General features: G+C 46.6%; 3 protein-coding genes across 11 annotated transcripts in view; 2 read left to right on the forward strand and 1 right to left on the reverse strand.

The window, feature by feature from the left end:
* The window catches only part of PARL (presenilin associated rhomboid like), a 138,088-nt gene extending 130,738 nt beyond the window's left edge, over positions 1-7,350 (forward strand). For all 3 annotated transcript variants that reach the window (XM_055568928.1, XM_055568929.1, XM_055568927.1), the window contains 3 exons: positions 4,389-4,490; positions 4,628-4,725; positions 7,027-7,350. In XM_055568928.1, the coding sequence (XP_055424903.1) occupies positions 4,389-4,490; positions 4,628-4,725; positions 7,027-7,138 (312 nt within the window). In that variant the 3' untranslated portion in view covers positions 7,139-7,350. The remainder of the gene's footprint in view (positions 1-4,388; positions 4,491-4,627; positions 4,726-7,026) is intronic.
* A 3,323-nt stretch (positions 7,351-10,673) lies between these two features.
* Positions 10,674-19,185, forward strand: MAP6D1 (MAP6 domain containing 1). Of its 5 annotated transcripts, none has more exons than XR_008710521.1 (4): positions 10,674-11,088; positions 15,931-16,048; positions 16,542-17,520; positions 19,048-19,185. XR_008710521.1 is itself a non-coding variant. In XM_055568932.1 (3 exons), exons 1-3 carry the CDS (start codon positions 10,709-10,711, stop codon positions 16,620-16,622), a joined length of 579 nt encoding a protein of 192 aa, XP_055424907.1. In that variant the 5' UTR covers positions 10,674-10,708; the 3' UTR covers positions 16,623-18,613. The 5 variants fall into 5 exon arrangements, 1 of the variants encoding a protein (XP_055424907.1); XR_008710520.1 differs by lacking the exon at positions 19,048-19,185 and having other exon boundaries at positions 16,542-17,030; positions 17,340-18,613; XR_008710519.1 differs by lacking the exon at positions 19,048-19,185 and having other exon boundaries at positions 16,542-16,760; positions 16,874-18,613.
* An 887-nt stretch (positions 19,186-20,072) lies between these two features.
* The window catches only part of YEATS2 (YEATS domain containing 2), a 103,358-nt gene continuing 101,516 nt past the window's right edge, over positions 20,073-21,914 (reverse strand). For all 3 annotated transcript variants that reach the window (XM_055568921.1, XM_055568918.1, XM_055568915.1), the window contains one exon: positions 20,073-21,806. In XM_055568921.1, coding sequence (XP_055424896.1) covers positions 21,698-21,806 — 109 coding nt within the window. In that variant the 3' untranslated portion in view covers positions 20,073-21,697. The remainder of the gene's footprint in view (positions 21,807-21,914) is intronic.

Raw genomic sequence — 21,914 nt, forward strand, 5'->3', positions numbered from 1 at the left:
GGCTGACGTCTATGGGGTCACACAGAGTCGGACACAACTGAAGTGACTTGGCAGCAGCATAGGCTGTATAATCAAGTTATGAGTGGAGAATAAAAGATCCTTACCTCTAACCAAGGAGGCAGACTTCTTGGGTCTATATGGGTTTGGGTTCATGACTCCCTGAAAGATACACAGTTTGTTGTGATCCATACAGTCAAAGGCTTTAGCATAGTCAATAAAGCAGAAGTAGATGTTTTTCTGGAATTCCCTTGCTTTTTCTATAATCTAATCCAACGGATGTTAGCAATTTGATCTCTGGTTCCTCTGCCTTTTCTAAATCCAGCTTGTACATCTGGAAATTCTTGGTTCGTGTACTGTTGAAGCCTAGCTTGAAAGATTTTGAGCATTACCTTGCTAGCATGTGAAATGAGTGCAATTGTACAGTAGTTTGAACAGTTTTTGGCATTGCCCTTCTTTGGGATTGGAATGAAAACTGACCTTTTTCAGTCCTGTGGCCACTGCCGAGTTTTCCAAATTTTCTGGCATATTGAGTACAGCGCTTTAACAGCATCATCTTCTAGGATTGGAAATAGTTCAGCTGGAATTCCATCACCTCCACTAGCTTTGGTTTGTAGTGATGCTTTCTAAGGCCCACTTGACTTCACATTCCAGGATGTCTGGCTGTAGGTTAGTGTCACACCTTCGTGGTTTTGTGGGTCATTAAGACCTTATTTGTACAGTTCTTCTGTGTATTCTTGCCACCTCTTCTTAATATCTTCTGCTTCTGTTAGGTCTGTACCATTTTTGTCCTTTATTGTGCCCATTTTCTATGAAATGTTCCCTTGGTATCTATAATTTTCTTGAAGAGATCTCTAGTCTTTCCCATTCTGTTTTCCTGTCTTTCTTTGCATTGTTCACTTAAGAAGACTGTACCTTTCCGTGCTATTCTTTGGAACTCTGCATTCAGATGGGTATATCTTACCTTTCCTCCTTTGCCTTTCGCTTCTCTACCTAGTTGTTTGTAAGCCCTCCTCAGCAACCATTTTGCCTCTTTGCATTGCTTTTTCTTGGAGATGATTTTGGTCACCACCTCCTTGTACAGTGTTAACAAACCTCCTTCCATAGTTCTTCAGGCAGTCTATCCACCAGACCTAATCCCTTGAATCTATTTGTCACTTCCACTGTTAATCATAAGGGAGTTGATTTAGGTCATACTTGAATGGCCTAGTGGTTTTCCCTACTTTCTTCAATATAAGTCTGTATTTTGTAATAAGAAGCTCATGATCTAGGCCAACTTCCAGTTTTGTTTTTGCTGACTGTATAGAGCTTCTCCATCTTCGACTGCAAAGAATATTATCAATCCAATTAAAGTATTGACCATCTGGTGATGTCCATGTGTAGATTTGTCTCTTGTGTTGGAAAAGGGTGTTTTCTATGACCAGTGCATTCTCTCGGTAAAACTCTGTTAGCCTTTGCTCTGCTTCATTTTGTACTCCAAGGCCAAACTTGGCTGTTACCCCAGGTGTCTTTTGCCTTCCTACGTTTGCATTCCAGGCCCTTATGATGAAAAGAACATCTTTTTTTGGTGTCAGACGGTCTTCATAGAACCATCCAGTTTCATCCTCTTCAGCATTAGTGGCTGGGGCACAGACTTGGATAATTGTGATGTTGAATGGTTTGCCTTGAAAATGAATGGAGCACCCAAGTACTGCATTTCAGTCTCTTTCATTGACTGTGAGGACTACTCCATTTCTTCTGAGGGGTTCTTCCTTCTTTATCGATGATTATTTTCTCCATCTAAAGTGCTCATTGTTTTTGTTCAGTTGCTAAGTCATGTCCAGCTCCTTTGCGACCCCATGGACTGTTGCCCACCAGGCTCCTCTATCCATGGGATTTCCCAGGGAAGAATACTAGAGGGGTCGCCATTTCCTTTGCAGGGGAATCTTCCCGACCCAGGGATTGAGTGCAGGACACCTGCATTGCAGGCCTTTTGGAGTCCCAGCGGATTCTTCACTACTGAGCCACCTGGAAAGCCTAAAGTGCTCATTACAGAAATTTAAATATTAAAGAAAAGTCTTAGTAGACATTCTATGTAAAGCCAGTTTTTTTGTGACTGTAACTTATTGTACTTATTATTTTAAAGATAGACAGTCCCATTATCCTTCTAAAATTTTCTCAAAGTGACCTTTATCTATACAGATTTAAAAGTATTTATGTGTCTGAATAAATGGCAACTTGCTTTTTATTTTTTTAAATGACATTTTATTGTATTTATTTTTTGGTTGTACTGCACAGCTGGCGAGATCTTAGTTCCACAACCAGGGATCAAACCAGTAGAAGCATAGATTCTTAACCACTGAGCCACCAGGGAATTCTCACAACTTGCTGTTTAGGAAAATGTTTGGCCTACTCTATGCAGAGATTCTTTATTTTCACCTTTTTTAGTCAGAAGCTTTCAATGAAAATGGACACCGCCCACCTTTAAAAAAAAAAAAAGGCTGTGGAAATGGTCCAGGTTTTAGGAGAGCAAAGAGACAGGACAGCTATATGCAATACATGGGGGAAAACAGCTACAAGGTCACTAGTGGAACAATTAACAAAACTGGAATATGCTCTGTAGATTAAATGAAAATATTGTGTCAATATAAAATTTCTTGAAATTGAGAACTATTTTGTAGGATATATTAATATAAGGAAGTATACGCTGAAGTATTTAGGAGTAAAAGGGTCTGATATATGCCACCTACTCTCAAATGTTTCAGGATAAAAAAGTAGAGAGAGAAAATAAGTGAAATGTGGCAGAATGTTAAAAGTTAAACCTGGTTCAGGAGTATTTTGAAGTTTTCTTCAAAGTGAAACACAGACCGAAATGTTAAACCTAAGATAAAAACTTACAGAAGAAAACATAGAAAAAACTCACTGTGATCTTACATTAGACGCGAAGACTTCATAGTTGAGACACCGCAAAGCAGGACCCATAAGAAAACAAATGATAATCAGGCTTCATGTAAGCTAAAAATTTACACTCTTCCAAAGACAGTGTTAAAAGATAAGATAACATGCTAAAAGAAAATATTTGCCTGTCAGAAATCTAATAAAAGATGTGAAGTCAGACTATATAAAGAAATTATAGAATGGGCAAAAGTTTGAACAGATGCTTCAAAGAAGGTATGAGTAACAAATAACCACATGAAAAGATGAACGTCATTCATCATTAGGAAAATGAAAATAAAACCCATACTGATATCTCATCACTTTATCTCAAAGATGAATAGATCATCCCAGGTGCTGGTGAGGACGTGGAGAAACTGGAGTCTCATGTAATGCTGATAGAGTAAAACACTAATACCACTTTGGAAAAGTTTGGCGGTTGCCAGACTCCCCATCATAGCTGATCATGCTTTGTTGCTTTTACTTATTTTCATACCAGTCTGTCAGGTCCATTAAGGCAGGAGTTGTTGACTTTATTCCCTCTGTATCCTCAGCATCTAGCATAGGGCCCCACTATTTGAATGAATCATGATCTTGAGATTTAATGTAAACAAGGGATTATGATCCAGTTTCTCAGTTATTGTACCATCCAGAGCAATTGGTAACATGTGTAACATTAAGAAAGTTTAAATTATCATAATTTATCCAGCAGGTATTTCATAGCCATCATCAATTTAAATTATGAAGATTTGTAGCAATGTGGAAAAACACTATAGATGATAAAACTGTATAGCGATTATAATTTCAGTTATAACAAGAGATGGTTGACTTACTGGTCATAAGGTTGTGAAGTTTCGATTATTTTTATTCTCAGATACAAGGTTGTAAAGGAAAGTGCTTCTCAAGCAGGCAGATGCATGTGTGTCCCTGGGAGGATTCTGTGAGGGGTGGGTCATGGAGAGCCACGGGACAAATTTGGCGTGCTTTCCTGGAGTAGAACATTTGTCAAATTCTTTTAAGGAAAATATTTAGTGTTATGAAATAGGATACAAAGTTCACATGAGGTACGATAAAGCATTAAATTTGGGAAGAATTCCACACATGTGCGTATCGGGAGAATTCATGCTCACTCGCTGATTGAAGGAGTTCTCTTGAGGTTTGAGAAGTCCATTTTTAGTCTCTAAATAAGGTGATGCATGTGATACAGTAACAAGGTTCCTGAAGTTTGTCAAGTGCTGACATTGTTACATCTTACTGCCTGTAGGTTAGTCCTTGCCAGGTGGTTACTGTATCCTGGACTTGGAGCCCCTTTGCTTGTTATTTTGTACATTAGTAATGGAAAGCTGTTTAACTTTGTGCTTCCCTAGAAATGTATGGCTTGTAAGCTTTCTGGAAGAAGTATTTCTGCTTTAGACTTAGCAGTCCTAAACAGTTGCACAGTTAGAGTTTCACGTTTTCCCCTGTGTGTTGGTTTGCAGTCTGGCGCAATCATGACTGTCCTTGCCGCTGTCTGCACTAAGATCCCGGAAGGGAGACTCGCCATCATCTTCCTTCCAATGTTCACGTTCACAGCAGGGAATGTGAGTATTTTTATGACGTGAAGTGCTGGGGACAGGGTGACATTTTTACGTTGACTGAATTCTTGCCCTTAAATTAGAAATGTCAATGCTGGAACAATCAAAGTTGTATCAGTTCTGTTCTCTTTTCTGGCTTTCAGGCCCTAAAAGCCATTATTGCCATGGATACAGCAGGAATGATCCTGGGATGGAAATTTTTTGATCATGCAGCACATCTTGGGGGAGCTCTCTTTGGAATGTAAGTGTGAGTATGACTGAGTGACATTTCTCTGGTCCTCTCCTTCCCTACCCCAGAGGAAGGCAGAGTAGAGTAGGGCAGTTAGTTCAGGTATGGAAGCAGGGCAGGTAGGGTTGCGAGGACAAGGAAATCGCAGTGTGGTTTGCTTTGGTCTTGAGCCGCTTCACATGTGCAGTGGGAATGGGAGTCTCTTGGCCCTTATCCTGCCTTGGTCATTTGTAGAGAGAGACCCTCTGTGCCTTTACGCTACCCTTAACCTCATATCACCCCAACTCATGACCTGTCACAGTTCCTAGTCCTTCTTGGATACTGTTCCCCAGCCCCCAGTCTGTGCTGTATTCCTTCCCCTACTCTCCAGCCACCTCTGCCCTGCCCAGCCCCCACCCTGCTGACCTCAGCAGTGCTGGGCAGACACCCTGAGTGGGTGGAACTGGTCCTCTGCCTGCGGTGAGTGTGCTGGTGCCCGCAGCCTGGATGGAGTAGAGACCAGATGTCATCAGTGAGGAGCATCTGTACCCAGATCCAAAGCCTTCCCGCCCTTCACACCATAGTGGTTACAGTTGTCTTGTAATCTTGTTACAAGATCTCCCACTTGTGGTTCAGGCCTAAAACACAGCAGTGCTGTAGCGACGCCACCATAGAACTTCAGACAGATGAGAGGCCCTTCAGCAGACTGTCTGTCTGGTGTGCTGGGTCCATGATGGCCCCTGTTTTCTTGCATAGATGTTACCTTTGGCCTTTATTTGATTTTTACTTTATTTCATGACAATGGGAAAACTTAGTTTTTCTTAATTAAAAAAAAAAAGAAAAATCTATTCTTAGTGGAGCAGTTTTGCCCAGTAGGCGGTGGAACTAAATGCCATTATGCCATTTATAATTTTCAGTGATGATTAAAGAATAGCATGTGTGAGTTTGAGCTTTAACAGCAACACATTATAAATAGTAAGAACTGACCTGATATTACAGTATGAGAAACAGAAAGAGTGATGAAAGGGGTTCCGTTTTATGAACTCTAAATTTACCTGTATGCTTAAATGTGTACTTAAAGGAGCTTTTCCTCAGCAGTTTTTTTTTTTTCCTCAGCAGTTTTTTATTTTTTCTCAACTATAATTAGATGACCTTTTTCTGTTCTGAAAACTGGATCAGGTGCATTTTTTAAAGTCCAGGATCTGAAAGGCAGAGGAATCCTTTCTTTTTGCTGTTTCTAATTTCAGCTCTTTTCATTTACTCGATCTCAGTCATATCCAGAATTCATCTTTTCTGACATCTTTAATCTAGATTAAGAAATATTTACAAAATGGTACAGATTCTGTTAGTAACCTTCTGCACATTTCTTTGACTTTATGTCCCTGGAGCACATTTTATGATCTTCACCTTGTACTGCTGCAGTAATGATAGCTAATGTTTATTGAATATTTACTATGTGCCTAAGCTAAGGTCTAATTTAATACTCTTAAAATCCTGTGAGATATTCCAGCTTGTAGAAAGGAAGCTGTTGAGAGATTGTCCACGGTCACACAGGGAGTCATTGCAGAGCTGGAGTTTCAGACTGAGCACTAGACTGTGATGCTGCTGCCAAGAAGAGGCAGAAGTTAGTTTGAAATATTTTCCTAATTTTAATTTAACCAAATGACCAGTTACATTTGAACTTAGGAGTATAATCAAAACAATGTACCCATAAGATTAAAGTGTTTGACTCTTTGCTTGAAATAAGGTTAAAAAGATTTTAGAAGACACTTTATTAATGGAAAGTCCTGACAAGTGTTTTGTTTCTTGTAAGAGTTTTATAATTGCATTTGAATCTTAGGTGGTCTTCTTTCTCTTGTTTTAAGTTTAGCCATCATTATTAGTAAATTCTAACTCTTGACATTTCTTACACTTGACATAATAAAAAAGAGTCCAGATTTAGAATCAGTCTGACCTGTGAGTGAGTCCTTGATTGACCACTTAGAAGCTGTTAGTGTTTGGGCAAATGACGTTCTTTCAGACTCGATTTCTTCATGTTTGTAAATGGGAAGAGTGATAGTATTTGACTTGCAGGGTTGTGGTGAATTAAAAGTAGTATGCGTGTGGTGCTTTCGGAGTAGTCACGTTGGGTTCCATTCTACTTCCATCTTTTATATAGTCTGTATATTAAAGGTAAGTCACTGATCTGTGTTACATAATCAGCTGTTTTAATATGCTGGATAGTAGGTGACAGTGGCATTCGGTTTTTAAAATGTCAGCGTGGTATCATGGTGCTTGTTATTTGTATGTCACACTGTTTGAATGTCGGACCTGGTTTGTTCTTCTTCTCCCCAGATGGTATATTACTTACGGTCATGAACTCATTTGGAAGAACAGGGAGCCTCTAGTGAAAATTTGGCATGAAATGAGGACTAACAGCCCCAAAAAAGGAGGTGGCTCTAAGTAACTGGGGCTGGACAATACTGGCGCGTCCGGTCTGTGCTGCCTGAAGGCCCAGGAATGCAGCGGCCCTGGAGTGACCACATCTTTGCTCCTGCCTGGAAGATACTCAGCATCTAGCTTTCCCAGTATTTTAAATTGTCCCCAGAACATGTCTCATTAGAAAGTGAATTATGACAAAGTTGTGAAATAAAGATTTGTATCTCTGTAGTTTGTAAACAGAGGGTGTGTGTCTCCTTTGAAGAGCACTAGTGCTGGCCTGGACTCGCGCTGCTCGTTGTTGTGCTTAACACGCGCCTGAACCTGAAGAGTGCGCACACGGAAAGGCCAGAGGTGCTTGCTTTTTAATGTCGGCCTCCTAGCACCTCTGCGAAATCTTTACTCTTACTTACCTACCCCTTTCCTTGCTTGGTTGACAGGTAAAAATTAAGAACATCTTCTCTCTGGCATGGTCTGAAATAACAGCTGCAATGTTTTCTAAATTTTTCCCAAGAAAGGTAGGTAATACTTTGTGGCAGTGAGTGTCGTATACAAAAAGCTATTTTTAGGTTTTGCTTTCTAGGTTAAAATTATAGCTAAATTAAGAATTAGAAGGAACTATCTTGGATAAATTCAAACTTGAATCTGAGCCTAATTGCATCTTATATTGGAAAATGTACATTCTTTGAAGTGGAGCCTCTTACTGACATAGCAGACAGGGGTTGTTGTCGTAGCTTCACTGTAGTGGAACAGCTTCTCGTGATTGAGAATTATTTCTAGGAAATGCAATTTGAGAATTTAAAAGTTTTTCTTGAAAGGATTTATAGGGGAGTTTTGGGGTCTTTTGGTGATCTCAAAAGGTTATGCCAAATTTTGCACCTTGTGCTGTAGAGGGCCCGCCTTGTGTGGTGGCGGGCACAGAGCATTGGTTTTCATGACAGTGAGGGAGCGGTGCCCACCTCACATAATGTTAAGAGCTAAATGGCAGTATGTGCCCAACACCAAGGAATTGTTCAGCTATGGCGGTTCTTCATCTTCCCCACCAGCCCAGACTCTTCTCTACTGTGAAGTACTGGTCATTCTTACCAGGCAGGGGATTCTATTCTAAACTAATGTCACTTCAAGGCAAGGTAATTTTTTTTAACCTAGCCCTCATCTTGCCAGTAAGGTGCTAGGGTGGTCGTGTGTGGGAACCGCCCAAGGTCACACTGCTGTGCTTTGACATTTTCTGAATATGTAGCTGATACTAACAACCCTGTGACTTACAGATGAGGCAAGAAATGTTTTTCAGAGATGGGACGGGAGGCTGAGATCATATGGACCTTCCACATGGAGTCCAAAATGAGATTCACGTCTGTGGGCAGACCCGAAAAACAGGCAGTGAAGACATGTCTCCTCTTTCTGATTTGTGATTGTCTGAGAAGGAATGTTTAGAAGGTCAAGTATCTACCTATGCGAGGCCTTGGAGGTCAGCGTCCAGCTCCAGAAGCACAAGCCTAACTGTCCAAAGCTCTGGCAACTGCCCCTGCTCTCCTGTTTGCCCGCTGAGGTACCTTCCTTCCTCATCTTGGCTGCTTTGCTGGCACGTGATCACCCCAAGGCCGTGCTCGTGCTCCTCAGCCTGTGCTGCCTCCACTGCGCTCTGCAGTGTGGGGTCCCACACGTGCAGCCTCAGCTCGCTCTCCTCTCCACTTCTGTGGCTTCACTTACCTCCGTGAAGTTGTCTTCTGAGCTTGTCACTCTGTACCTGTGTCTGCTGCCTGTCAAACATAGTTCTAGGTCCTGGACCCCCACTGTGCAGGCATGTCAAATGTCACTCCTGGCTTAAGCCAGAAACCTGGGCCATTCTAGATCCCCTCTCTCACCTCTTGTTTCTAGAATCCAGGCCCTTCTCTCCACTCTCAGCACCTGTGCGTTAAGTCCCAGTCCCTTGTCCCTAACCTGACTGTAAAGACTGTTCTCCAGCTGCTCTCTAAAATGTGCTGTACTTCACCATATGGCCACAGAGTGCTGAAAACACTCTAGTCGTTTCCTGTTGTCGCCTGTAAAAAACTGCTTGTGAACCCCGTAGTGTGGCTACCAAGGCCCTCCGTGATCCAGCCCTGGCTGCCTGTGGCCGAACCCGTGGGCCTGGACCCTTGCGTTCCTGCCCAGTCCTGCTGCCCACCCTCACTGCGGGTGGTGAGGCGAGGCCAGGCCACTGGCCTTCTTTCCGCTGCTGGAAAGCTCTGTTTAACTGGTTTCCATGTCTTGTCACCCACTGCTCTGTAAACCTCCTGAAGGCATCCAGCATTATTCCAGGCACAAAGCAATAGTAAGTGCTCTTTTAACTGTTTAATGAATGAAGGAGTCAAAACAAGAAGAGCTGCTCTCTTTTTTCTCCTGCAGGACGGAGTGTTTTAGTCACGAGTCTCCCGAGTGGCTGACCCACGGCCGTGGGTGCATGGAGGTCACACAGAGCAGGTGGGTAATCTGAGCAGGTGTGTCGTCTCCCAGCATCTTCACAGAACGTGGGGCTCCTCTGCTGCTGCCTTGGGTCGTGGCGGGGCCCAGGCAGCTGAGCTGCGGCCACTTCGGGCAGTTGTTGTGTCACGTCACTGTGCCCCCGAGCTAAGACCAGCCACGCAATGGTTTGGGAGAGGAGTCTCTCTTGACTGGCCAGGGCTATACTGCAGTTCCTCTGAGGTGCAGGCTGGATACCGTCCAGGTATATGCTTGAGATGGTGCACTGGGTAATTAATGTTGTATTGATAGTTACTAGTAACTGGTCTGCAGTGCACACTGAGGGCTTGTGTTAATTCAGGAAGGCTTGTGTTACCAGGGATTGTCTGATACCCTGTCATGCCTGAAACAGACTGACCTTTAGCCTGGAGGATTACCTTAGCTCTGCACAGGAGGGAGGGGAACTCTTATAGCATAGTAGCCAAAGATTTGTGGCAGCTTTATAAAGCTAAATCAAGCCTTTGGAGCCATGCTTTAAAATCAGGGATTTTAGACCTCAGGAAATGTCAGTTGAGGGCTAATGTCAATTCTCAGTGGAAGGCTGAATTGGTTGTCACAAATTTGGCATTATAAAGGCTGATTCAAACGCGTGTTCTCCGGGAAGTACAGCCCCAAGTCTTCTCTCTCCGCTACATCTCATCTTCTCGTGCTTCGCTACAGCCCCTCATCGCTACATCTCGTGCTTGCAGCCTCGTACGAATCTGGCAGCCAGTGGCCTGTGGGCGGGGCCCAGCGGACTGTTCACTCAGTACCCCCTAGGAATGGTTGCCATCCGGCCCCTGGCCTCTGCGAAGCCAGGTTCAATTTGTAGGATAGCACTTGGGGAACTTTGGATTAAATTAAGGAACATTCTTCAAGTTGGATACTTGTAAGTGCCTCCAGCCGGTTTCAGTTCCTCCAACCCCAGGCTCGCTTCTGCACCCCTCCAGAGCCGTGCGCACCGCGGAGCTGTGGCCCAGCCCTCGCTCCCTGGGTGGCGGTCCCAGGCCAGGGGGTGGAGCTGCGGCGGCGCGGGGAGGGCCGTGGGGGCGGGGCCGCAGCCGGGGGCGGCGCGGGCCGGGAGCGCGGGGAGCCGAGAGGCAGACGCCGGGCCGGCATGGCGTGGCCCTGCATCAGCCGCCTCTGCTGCCTGGCGCGGCGCTGGAACCAGCTGGACCGCTCCGACGTGGCCGTGCCGCTGACCCTGCACAGCTACTCGGACCTCGAGAGCGAGGAGCCAATCCCGGGCGGTGTTCCCTCGCGCAGAGGCCCATCTCCCGCAGGCTCCCGGGACCCTGGCCGGGACGTGCCTCTCACTCAGTACCAGCGGGACTTCGGCGTGTGGACGGCGCCCTCGGGGTCCAGAGATGCAACGCAGGGACGCGGACCGGGAGCAAGCAGCCGCAGGACCAAGCCCTCCGCAACCCCCGGCCGGGGGGTCTACGTGCTCCCCATCGGCGACGCGGATGCGGCTGCAGTGGCAACCACATCATACAGGTAGGCTGGGGGCAGGAGAGCCCATCGTACCCAGACCCAGTGGTCCCAGGAGACTGAATCGCGGAGCCAGGAGGACCAGGTGGGCAGGAGCGAGGAGGCGCCCAGATCCCCCATCCCACCCGACTTCGAGAGCTTCAGGCAGCCTGTGAGGTCACCCCTTTGATTCTCCGTTGATGCTCCCTGACCAGACTTGGAGTCAGAGAGGAAGCAAGCTCCCTGACGGTGAGCTCACTACCTCACTCTCTGGGGCAGTCCTGTCAGAAAGGCCTGCTTTCCTCCGAGTTAAAATCTTAATTTCTGCCAGAAGGGCCCAGCCATGGAAGGAGTGCTCGCAGGCCAGCTGCCAGTGCCCTCTGGGGGCATTGGTGGTGAGGACCAGATGCAGGGCTTCTGGGTGGTCCCCTCAAGATCCCACTGAGGGCAGCTGACTTGGCTCTCACTGACAGGCCTGTGCTCCTCTCCTGGATAAGTGAGGGCTTTCTCTCTCCTTACTCCAACAGTGAGACATAGTCACTGTAGAAAAACTGGAAATTACAGAAATTACAACATAAAAAATTAGTATCCCCAATCCTACCCCAAACTGGTAGTTCTAATCCTTAACATGCATTTGAGTTCATATCCATTTGTAATTCTTACATGGCTGGATTTGTAACTACATTTTTTATTTCACGTATGTGGCTGTTGGTCCCTGTTACTAGACGCACTTCTATAACATGAGTTTTAATGGATGTGTAGTGTTTTGTCTTATGGGTATATCAATACATTACCCATATATTGATATGTACCTCCAAATATTAACCCGTTCTTATGTCATTAAATATTTAGGGTGTTGCTAATTTGGGGCTATTGAAAACACTGTTCTTTGATCTAGTTACTGCACTTAGAGAAAATTTCCCTACATGTAACCTTGAATATGGGGTGGGAGTTAAGGAGTAATAAGGTACATGTCAACAGTGTACAGAAGATGGAAACAGTGTTGATGGAAATCAGTCCTACTGATGTAGGGGACTGGTTAATTATAGCTCTGCCATAGGAGGGACTAAAACAGATGTCAAAAAAGATGCAGAACAGTATGTCTGCTACTATCTGTGTTGTTAAAGGGGTTATTGATGTATACATATCTGCTGAAATAAGCGTAAAATGTCTCTGCATGGATATATGAGAAAATCGTAACCTTTAGGGAAAGGAAGGAAAAGGAGTTGTAGACGCTGCCAGGAGTAAATGGAGACTAAGGGACTTTTCACTCTGCTTTTTGAACCACTGCTTTATTTTGGGGGTTTCTTTTGGCCATGCCATACAGCTTGCAGGATCTTAGTTCCCTGACCAGGGATCAAACTCATGCCCCTGCAGTGGAGGCGAGGAGTCCTAACTACTGGACCACTAGGGAATTCCCTGAATCACTGCTTAAAAGAAAAAGAAAATGTATATGTATTACCTTTAGCAAAAAAAATTTAGAGGAAAAAATAACTTACAAGATCATCATTCTTATAGTTAAATCTTTGCTTATACCCTAATTTCTTCAATATGAATTCATACCTGTCAAATTAAGGGCCAAAGGGTATGAACTTTCCCCTTCAACTTTATTACTTTTAAAATCAACTGTTTTGAGGTATAATTTCCATCCAGTAAAATCAATCAGATGGATGACTTTTGTATACACCTGAACACATGATCAAGACACTAGAACATCCCATCTCCCTAGAGATTCCTTAATGGGCATGTGGGTTTTAAGGAACTCAGTGGGGAGTGGCTGTTGCAGGGTGGGTCTTGTGCTCAAGCCGAGCTATGGAGATGTGAGGGGCAGAGCGTTGAGCTGCAGCGCTGGCGCCCTAGCCAGGCAGTGGAAGGTGCTGACTGCTGCATGCCGGGGCCCTGATTGGAACCGGCTGGAGGGAGCTGAGTGGTGACAGGCCTGGAAGGCCAGACGTCCTGTGTGTGCCATGCCTTCATATGGCTGATGTTCCAGGTATAGAGCGGGGCAGGGCTTGCAGGGAGATAGCTTCGACTCTGGGAGGGACACACTTTCCAGTAATTAGAACTGATTGAGATGAGTAAGCTTGCATGGTGCTGCGCTCCTGCTCACTGGGAGTGTCCAAGCAAAGGCTGGACTTTCAGAAGCAGTCCCTTGCCTGTTAAATAGATGGCAGGTTTGAATGTCCTGCTGGGTCCTTCCAGTTCCTGTGATACTGAAGGTACTGCTTAGCATGTACCAGACCCCAGGCTTAGGACATCCCATAGATTATCTCCCCCCAGGACTTTACAGTGTGTGTGCTTAGTCGCTCAGTCGTGTTCGACTCTTGTAACCCCATAGACTGTAGCCTGCCAGGCTTCTCTGGGATTCTCCAGGCAAGAATACTGGAGTGAGCTGCCATTTCCTGCTCCAGGGGATCTTCCCAACCCAGGAATCGAACCCGGGTCTCTTGCATTGCAGGCAAACTCTTTACCAATTGAGCTACGAGGGAAGCCCAAGACTTTACAATAACCCCCTGAAATCAGTTCAGTTCTTGCTGTCCCCATTCTGTAGATGAGGCACTTGAGTGTCTGGCAAGAGGTCACGTAGAACAGAGTGGAGTTCAAGTGTTTCTTGCCCTAGATCAAATTTGTGCTCCAAACAGGCTGCCATCCCCTAAGATGCTGCCTCCTCTCAGTCAGGTAGCTGCTTGACCTATGTCTGACAGTGGTTGGGCAGAAGTTGGGACTCACTAGAGCTGTCCTTCCTGGTGTATAAACTTGATGGGTCACCTGGTCCCTCTGATCCTTTCCTCATCTGTAAAGCAGAAATAGTAAGAGCTTGACTTGCCTGGGTCACCTGCCAGAGACACAGGACTGCTGCTGAACCTGGCTCTCCTGTCACCTTGCAAGCTGACTTCTGAGACCCTCTACCTCCCAGCTCTACTACTGGTATGAGCAACTCCATCCCACCTGCCTCCTTGCAAGATACATGTTACCTAAGAAAACCATTTAAATAAATTCATAAAGCAAAGATAATGAACAGATCATGAGCGCCCAGAGATATCAAGGATACTCGTGGCTGCTCCTCTCCACCCCAGCCTCACCTGGCCCCTGGTCTCCAGATGAGAGCTCACCTGCATCACTCGCTTGCCTTCCCACCAGAAGTGTGTGTGTGCGTGCGTGTGTGTGTGTGTGCGTGCGTGCGTGCAGCACTTCTGGCCCAGGTTCTAACTCTGCCCACTTCTGGCAATTCTCCTTCCTGTCATCTCTTTCTTTCTCGGTGAGTCAGTTAAAGGGCTAACCGTCAAAGTGCCAGACTTGACTCCCACTTTTTTAAGTGCCCAACTTGAAGGCTTAGGGAAGTTAAGGGATTTGTTTGAAGTCATGCTGGGCTGAGAACCAGGCCTCAGTATCCTCAGACTGGGCTCTCTGCATACCCTGGTAGCTCCCTGCCTCTCAGCAGGAGGGACTGTGGGCATCAAGTCCAACTGAGGCTCACATGAGGTGGATGATGGTGGAAATTGCTTGGTGAGGGAGACACAGTGGACTCAACTTAGTCCTGTATTTTTATTATCTCCTGCCCCACAGTCATGGGGACTACTCTAGCTCCTGGGCCAGGTCACTTCCTGCTCTGGGACCCCTGCAGCCACCCTGGGACAGCTGGCTTGGGCTGCCTGACCCAAGGCTCAGCTCAGTGTAGGGACAGAAGGGCACGCCCAGGGGAGGACCTGCTTCTCTGGGAGACGCAGAGCAGCAGATGGTGCAGCCAGCTGGTCTTTGAAACCTTGCAGCTTTGGAAGCAAAAATTATCCGATAGAGCCTTGGTCCGATTCACTTCCTGGTACCCACGTGCTGACCATGGACAGACACAGCTGTACCATGTACACGTGGCCTGCCCAGTGGTGCCCAGCTGTGCTGCAGCTAAGGAGAAAAGGCTGCTTTGTTGACCTCAGGGCCTGAAACCTGGCCAGGGCTGTGGATGGGATAGGCAAGGACCCAGCCCACATGTGGGTGCTGGCCCTGGTCAGCTGGACACTTTTCCCCTTGGCCAGGGGCTTGGGCCCAGGAGGTCTCTGCTAATTTAGTAGGGGAGTTGACAGAATTGAAACAGGTCTTTTTTTTTTTTTTTAAGGGATTAGTTTTTGTCAAAAAACTGTAACTCTGAGCACATGGAGCTAGGCTGTGCCAGCCTTGTCACTTCCCTCCAAGCAGCCAGCAGTCCCTACCCCCATGCAGACCACCATCCTTCCCTGCACCTGTGCATGAGTTGCCCACGTGCACAGTGCCATGCAAAAGCCAGGCGGTCTTTAGTTTCTTGAGATGGTCACTATGATTTACTGTTTTACAGGAGTTAATAAGACAGGTTATAGAGAACTACACAGAACACTGGGCCTCACTTTCCTCCTCAGTTGTGACCAGGTGTGACCATGCCTTGCTGTGCGCTGTCCAGGCCAGCCCCTCCCTGGACATAAGGGCCACCAGTGACACAGGCTGGAGGCGAGTGACTTTCACTGGTTCTGGGCTTCTAGGGCCCCTTGACGTGACCCAGAGATGGTACAGGGAGCCCTGGAGAGCAGGGCTGGAACATGTGGCCTCTGAGGCCCAGCACACACCAGGAGCCTACGGTTTAGGACGAGGAGGATACTGTTGTTGCCTGACTCCTCTGCTCACTCCCAGTGCAGTGTGTGCTGTTGCTCCCTGGCAGTGTGGGAGAAAGTTTCTGGTGGAGCTGTTTGGGGTCTACTTCCTCTGTGAGAAAGTAACATCTGCAGCCAGAGCAGCAGCTCAGCAGTGGACACTGGCCAGGAATGTTCCAGAAGCACAGGGCAAGAGGCAAGGCCCCTGAGGGACAGTCGGCCCTGTGCAAGGTTGTGATGTGTTCTGTTCCAGACAGGAATTCCAGGCTTGGACTGGAGTGAAGCCATCAAGATCCACAAAAGTGAAGCCCGCCAAAGTCATCACAACCCACAGCTCTGGATGGGATGGCAGCCCCAGGGCCGGTTTCCAGGTCAGTGGGAAGCTGGTGCCTGGCTGCAGGGGGCTGTGAGAACAGCGGCTTTTCTCTCCAGGTTAGGGACTAGGAGTCAGATGTGGATGGTGTAGGATGGCACTATGGCAGGGGCAGTGGTTTCTGAACCCCCGTAACCATCGCTCACCAACTGAAAGCGAAGGTGCTGCTTCGTCGTTAGCCACGTGTGTTCCTCTAGCACGGGCTTCTCGGGGAGCAGGGTGTTGCCTCCCTCCTAAATCCCAGCCTTACCCTGGACCACTTGCTTAGTGACAAGCCTTCCAAGTGCCTGAGTCCATGTAAGAAAGAGGAGGGGCTGGAAGGGAGGTGTAGGGCTGTTCAGTTTCTGACTCAACCCAAAGGCTTCGGGAAGCAGGTCAGGTCCATGTGGACACCCCCCACCCCGACCCTTCAGGTTAGCAGTCTGCAGCTGCTGGGAGGGGGGAAGTTGAGGAAGAGCTCCACTGATCTGTGGCCAAATTTCATTTTTCAGGCCCCTGAGGTGAGGAAAAAGTTTGCCCCTAACCCCTCAGCCATCTTTCAGGCCTCGGCTCCCCGGATCCTCAACGTGTGACTGCCCACTGAAGAGCAAGCCACAGGGGATCAGAACTCACCACCGGGGGCTGCGGCGAGGCCTCAGGACCGGACGGCCCTGTCAGGGGAGGGTCCTCCGTTCTCACCAGGGGGCACCACTCCTCGGCAAGCCACACAGGTGCTGTGAGCAGAACAGATGCACCACCCAGCTCAGTGCTGGGCTCCCGCTACCCTCTCCTTCCTTGGGAAGCGTGCGGAAAGCTTCAGATCTTTTTTTAATTGCCTCTTTAGGGCGCCCTTCAGTTTTTAAATCTGAAGACCTCGATCATTTCTACTGTGAACTGAATTGGTCTCTGGGGGTTGAGGAATATGGACATAACAGATCCTTGAAAGATCCAGTAACGTCCAGGCTGTATGATGATTTTATAACCTATTTTGGTAACTCAAGGTAATGTCCTTGGATAGTCCCACCAGCGGCCCCCCACAGGTTGTAGAAGAAATCTTAGGTTATCACCTGCATGTGATTCATAATGCTAAGTAACCAGAAACAAGTTTCCCAAAGGAACAGAAGAATATCAATCATAGGGTATCTTTTTTAAAAACGTAATTTCTTTATGGCCAAGATGACCCTGGTTTTAACAAAACATTTCTTGGGATGAGTGACGTGCTGAATGAAGGACATTTATCTTGTTGGTTTCTGGGAGTGTCTTTGGGGCAAGGGTGGCCCAAAAGGCCTTAAAATGTCATCTCATTACAGGGAGCTCACTAGCTGCTGAGGAACCAGCTCATTTTGGTTTTGGAAGTCCCTCTGCTGACTTTATCGACCAACTCCAGCCAGTGCAGCCACCTGGAACCAGCTTGGTTCTCCTCTTTGCAAGCAGCCCTTGAAACGTTTGTGTCCTTTTAGAGATTATAGGCACAAACTAAGGACAGTTTTGGTAAGAAAACTCAAGGATTTCCCTTTGGATTTTTATCCCCCTCCGCTCCCAAGTGACTTAGCCTGGTGAGCCTTTACTTTCGCCACAGGAGGTGGCATTCAGGTTTCAGAAGCAGCTCAGAGTGGAGATGGGGCAGTGTTTCCAGCTCAGGCTGCAAGGGGGCCGTCCCCTCAGAGGTGCTAGCTCCCAGCTCTGGCAGGCACAGCCTTTCCCCTTGTTCCAGCAAAGGAAATGATCTGAGAGAATAATTTAAAACGGAAAAGCAAAACCATATGCTTACACAAAGGGTTCTATTATTTCAGACTTCATTGGTTTGCATGTTAGATGTTCCTAAGGGAAAAGAGACTGCCTGCTGGGCCTTCTGTGAGAAGCAAACAGATTAACTGTACAATCTCAGATTTTACTAAAATGCAAATGTACTATTTCAATTTCTTGTTAATTTATTTATTTAATTATAAACACGAACGCCTTCTCATGTCTTCCTTTATCCTCCTCTTGGTAACAGGACTTTAATGTGCCTTGGCTACCACTGCTCTCCCTTGAGCGTGTAGAGTCTGGGAATGCTCACCCAGGGCTGTGGTCGCACTGGTGTCATATGTAGTGTTTAACAAGAACCCACATCTCCCCAGCCCCACCAGGAGCCTAGGGTAAAGCAAGACTATCCTTGAAGCCAGTCTTGGGAACAAACCTTGGTTCTCCACTCATTAACTGACAGCAGTTTAGACTTCTGTTTCCTAATCTGCAAACCCCACCTCCCCCTAAGAGAACTTGGGTTTCTGTGCAAAGCACAGCTGCTGTACGTGTTCTCTCCTGCGCAGGCACCCCTTCCTGGGAGCCGGCTTTACTGGCATCTGCTGCTTTGGTCCAGCAATAGCCCCTGTCAGTCACACGGCACAGCCAGCTATGCCTCCCCCCTGAGCTTGTCCTAGGAGCCCCATCACTGCCCAAGAGAGGCCTGACCTTAGGAAGGCATCCTGCATGCTCAAGAACAGACAGCTTTTCACAAACATCCCAGTGTAACAGCTTTCCTTACTAGACTTCATTATTAGATCTGAATTCTGAAGAAACTTGCTCCCACTCACTCTAGGTCTTAATAAGGCCACTCCAGTAACACTATGTTAAGGCCTTAAGAAGCCACTGAGATAATAATAGCCTCACCATGTGGTCCAAACTCATGCAGGTCATATAAATAACACATAAAGACAGAAACGTACTGAAATATTAATAGCTATCTTTGAGAAGGGGAACTATGGGTAACTTAAAATTTTTTACATCTTACAATATTTGCTAAAGTTTCTATACAATAAGCATTTTTGTATTAAAAGTTAGTCTGTTAATTTTAGCCAACAGAAAGAGTTCAAATTAATTATTCCATAACCAAAGTTAGCACTGCAGTAGCAGGCTTGATCAGCTGTGAGGAGGCCCAACCAGAGGGAAGGGCCCCAGTCACTGAGAGCAAGACTGGCGACTCCAACTGAGAAAAACGCATTACAAACGCTAATATTTTCATCCTTGTAATAACTCCAGGATTTTAGGTCAAACTCCAAAAAGCAGCAGTTGAGAGAACTTTGGCTGTGCAGCCCGCCCCAGGCCGACGGGGGATCCTTTGAGCTCTGCTGGCCACACACAGGCTCCTCCAGTGAGGAAGAGAGTCCCCGATAAGGTACCGTGACACTGTCCAGTGGCTGCTGTCGGAACTGTGGCTGACACACAGAACATTCAGCAAAGGGGCCTGAGCAATGCCCCTATTCTTCTCCAGACCATCGGACTCCCTGAAGGCTGACACCAAGTGAAGTCTCATACTTGGATTGTCTCCCAGGGCCTCCTCCCCAAAGAACTTATCTTTGAAGAACCAAAGCTTCCAAAACAAAGCCTTTAGTTCTTATTAAGGGTGGATATAAATAGTCATTTCTGAGATACTTCTGCAGTTCCTGTAGTTTTTTCTGTGGTAGCAGATGGTCCCAGCAGGACCGGGTCACAGGAGTAACTTTTTCCAGGCCTCAGCAGAGACCCATTCTTGCCAAACGGACCAGTGTGCTTCCTGGATGGACACCAGGAGCTGTTTCCCTCATTGCCTTGGCTTTAAGGAGGGTCTGATCTCAGGTTGTTTTCCTTCACTCTAGGCTGTCAGAAATCATATGTCCAGGGCCAAAATGCATCCTTCCAAAACTTTTTCAGATTTTTATATAACCATAATCCTTCTTTTACTAGCTGCAAATTCTTTTTGAAAACAAGTGGAAGAATTAAATACACAAACCCCTACACCTTTGCCTGGCTCCAGCTCTTTGGGACCTAACCTAAGAAAAACCCTACCCAAGCGCAGTGCTCCAGACTCAGAAAGTGCAAATCCCTCAGTCGTGTCTGACTCTTTGTGACCCCATGGACTATACAGTCGATGGAATTCTCCAGGCCAGAATCCTGGAGTGGGTAGCCTTTCCCTGCTCCAGGGGCTCTTCCCAACCCAGGGATCAAACCTAGGTCTCCTGCATTGCAGGCGGATTCTTTACCAACTGAGCTATCAGGGAAGCCCCCAAACTCAGAAAAACCCATCACAAATACCAAAAGATTTACTGCAGATATTGTTACACATTATGTTACATATTATGATACAAATACATTTGAAACATTAACATATATGAGGACTGTTAAATCATTTACTATTTCTTTTGCAAAAAGATAACTTCTTGAGGCTTTCATACTTGTAAGAATTGGATCAAATCTTCGATCCTGTAGATCTGAGTCATCGTCCACTGGTAAATGAGTCTATACCTGCCCATTAACCTTGCCTGGACTATTTTATGTACAGAATATCTGAGTCTTCACCACTAAACTATTTTATTCTTAATCAGGGCATGCCCTATGCCTTACTGAATAGATTTCCTTCTGCACTTGCAGTCCTCAGATGGCTGAATTAAAAAGGGCAGACTTCTCGTAGTTGCCTCCCTGTCTTTTCCTGAATTGAACGTCTAGAGGACTCAGGAAAACACGAATTACATTGCTTGGTAAGTTTCTTTGACTTGGGTAGGTTTCAGATCTCCTTGGAGCAGATTCCTAACTGAGAACAAATTCTTTACTTACACACAGACTTTGTTAGGAAGGTTGGGGTACTGTGTCTATACTGAAACTGGACATCATGCAGGGTGCTGCTAACCTGCCTTCTATCCACTCCGTCTCCCATGGACTGGGCTCTGCTCACGACCAGCCTGTTCTCACGGCTTCCGAGCACTGACCTCCCTGTCACCTGGCTTTGACAGTCGTTTCTCTACCTTTAAGGCACTCACAAGTGTTGTTTGAAATACTCTTCTTCTTGGGAACAATTCACTGACAGAGAAGAACTGGATAAGAAACTTTCTGAGGGACTGTGGGAACCACTGGCCACTCGACATGGACTCAGCAGCAGAAGCTCCTGCAGACCTCGCCAACAGTATGAACCAGCGCTCTGCTGGCACATCATCCAAGCTGCGAGGGTCTGTGACTAACACAGTAAGGGCTTCTCAGCTGTAGTCAAACCTTTTCCTGACCTGTGCTGGACTCCATTCACCCCCTGACAATACTGAGACTGGCTGCAGTAATATCCTGTGTTCCATGAAACAGGAATTCTCAGTCTGCAGTCGCCCAAGCTCGTGTGGTTTCAGCACAGGATCACTGCTTCCTGAGTCGACTCAGGGCTGAGTGCGGATCCTTCCCACCACGGCCACTGCTCTGTGCCGAAGCCCAACCCTCCTCCAGATGTTATCAGGGTAACTGTTGGGGGTACCTGGAACCCCCAGAATGGGGTAGAACCCACAGAATGGGTAGAACTCTAGCTTGCCAGACTCATTTCCCACCTCCTGGAGGGAGACTCAGGCCCACGGTGTCCCCTGGAAAATACCCAGAGGACAAAAGGGCCCAATATAAAGTGGCTTGACCCCGGACCCTCATGGAGCCTGCACAGAGAGTGAATAGATGCGCATTGACTGAGCACGCACTCACTCATGGTGTAACTCTAGAATCAGGAAACAAACTTCTGTCCTAAAGGGATTGACCTGGGACTGAACACTCCGGTGGTATCAGGTGGAGGCAATGGTTTGGTGGCCATGATTCTCTGAGGCACACAGCAAACTAGTCTTCTCCAGAAAAGAAGTCACCACAGTTCAAGGCTTTGAATCCTGCTTTCCTGGGAGCATATTCATTCCATTCACTGATCTTCATTCAGTATCCCCATGTGTTTGTTTGTGAGGAAGTCCAGAAAAGGAATGTTGCAAATGGCCTGGTGAATATTACTCACTGTAATTTCTTTGGGAATCCTGGTCCGAAAAAAAAAAATGTTAATTCTCTTAAATATCTAAATTAATTATATGGAGATAGTGACAGGCATGGTTTGGGGTGGGGAGCAGCTCTGTAGCCTCTCCCTG

This window comes from Bubalus kerabau, chromosome 2, assembly GCF_029407905.1.
Source record: "Bubalus kerabau isolate K-KA32 ecotype Philippines breed swamp buffalo chromosome 2, PCC_UOA_SB_1v2, whole genome shotgun sequence".
In the NCBI taxonomy this organism is placed as follows: Eukaryota; Metazoa; Chordata; class Mammalia; order Artiodactyla; family Bovidae; genus Bubalus; species Bubalus kerabau.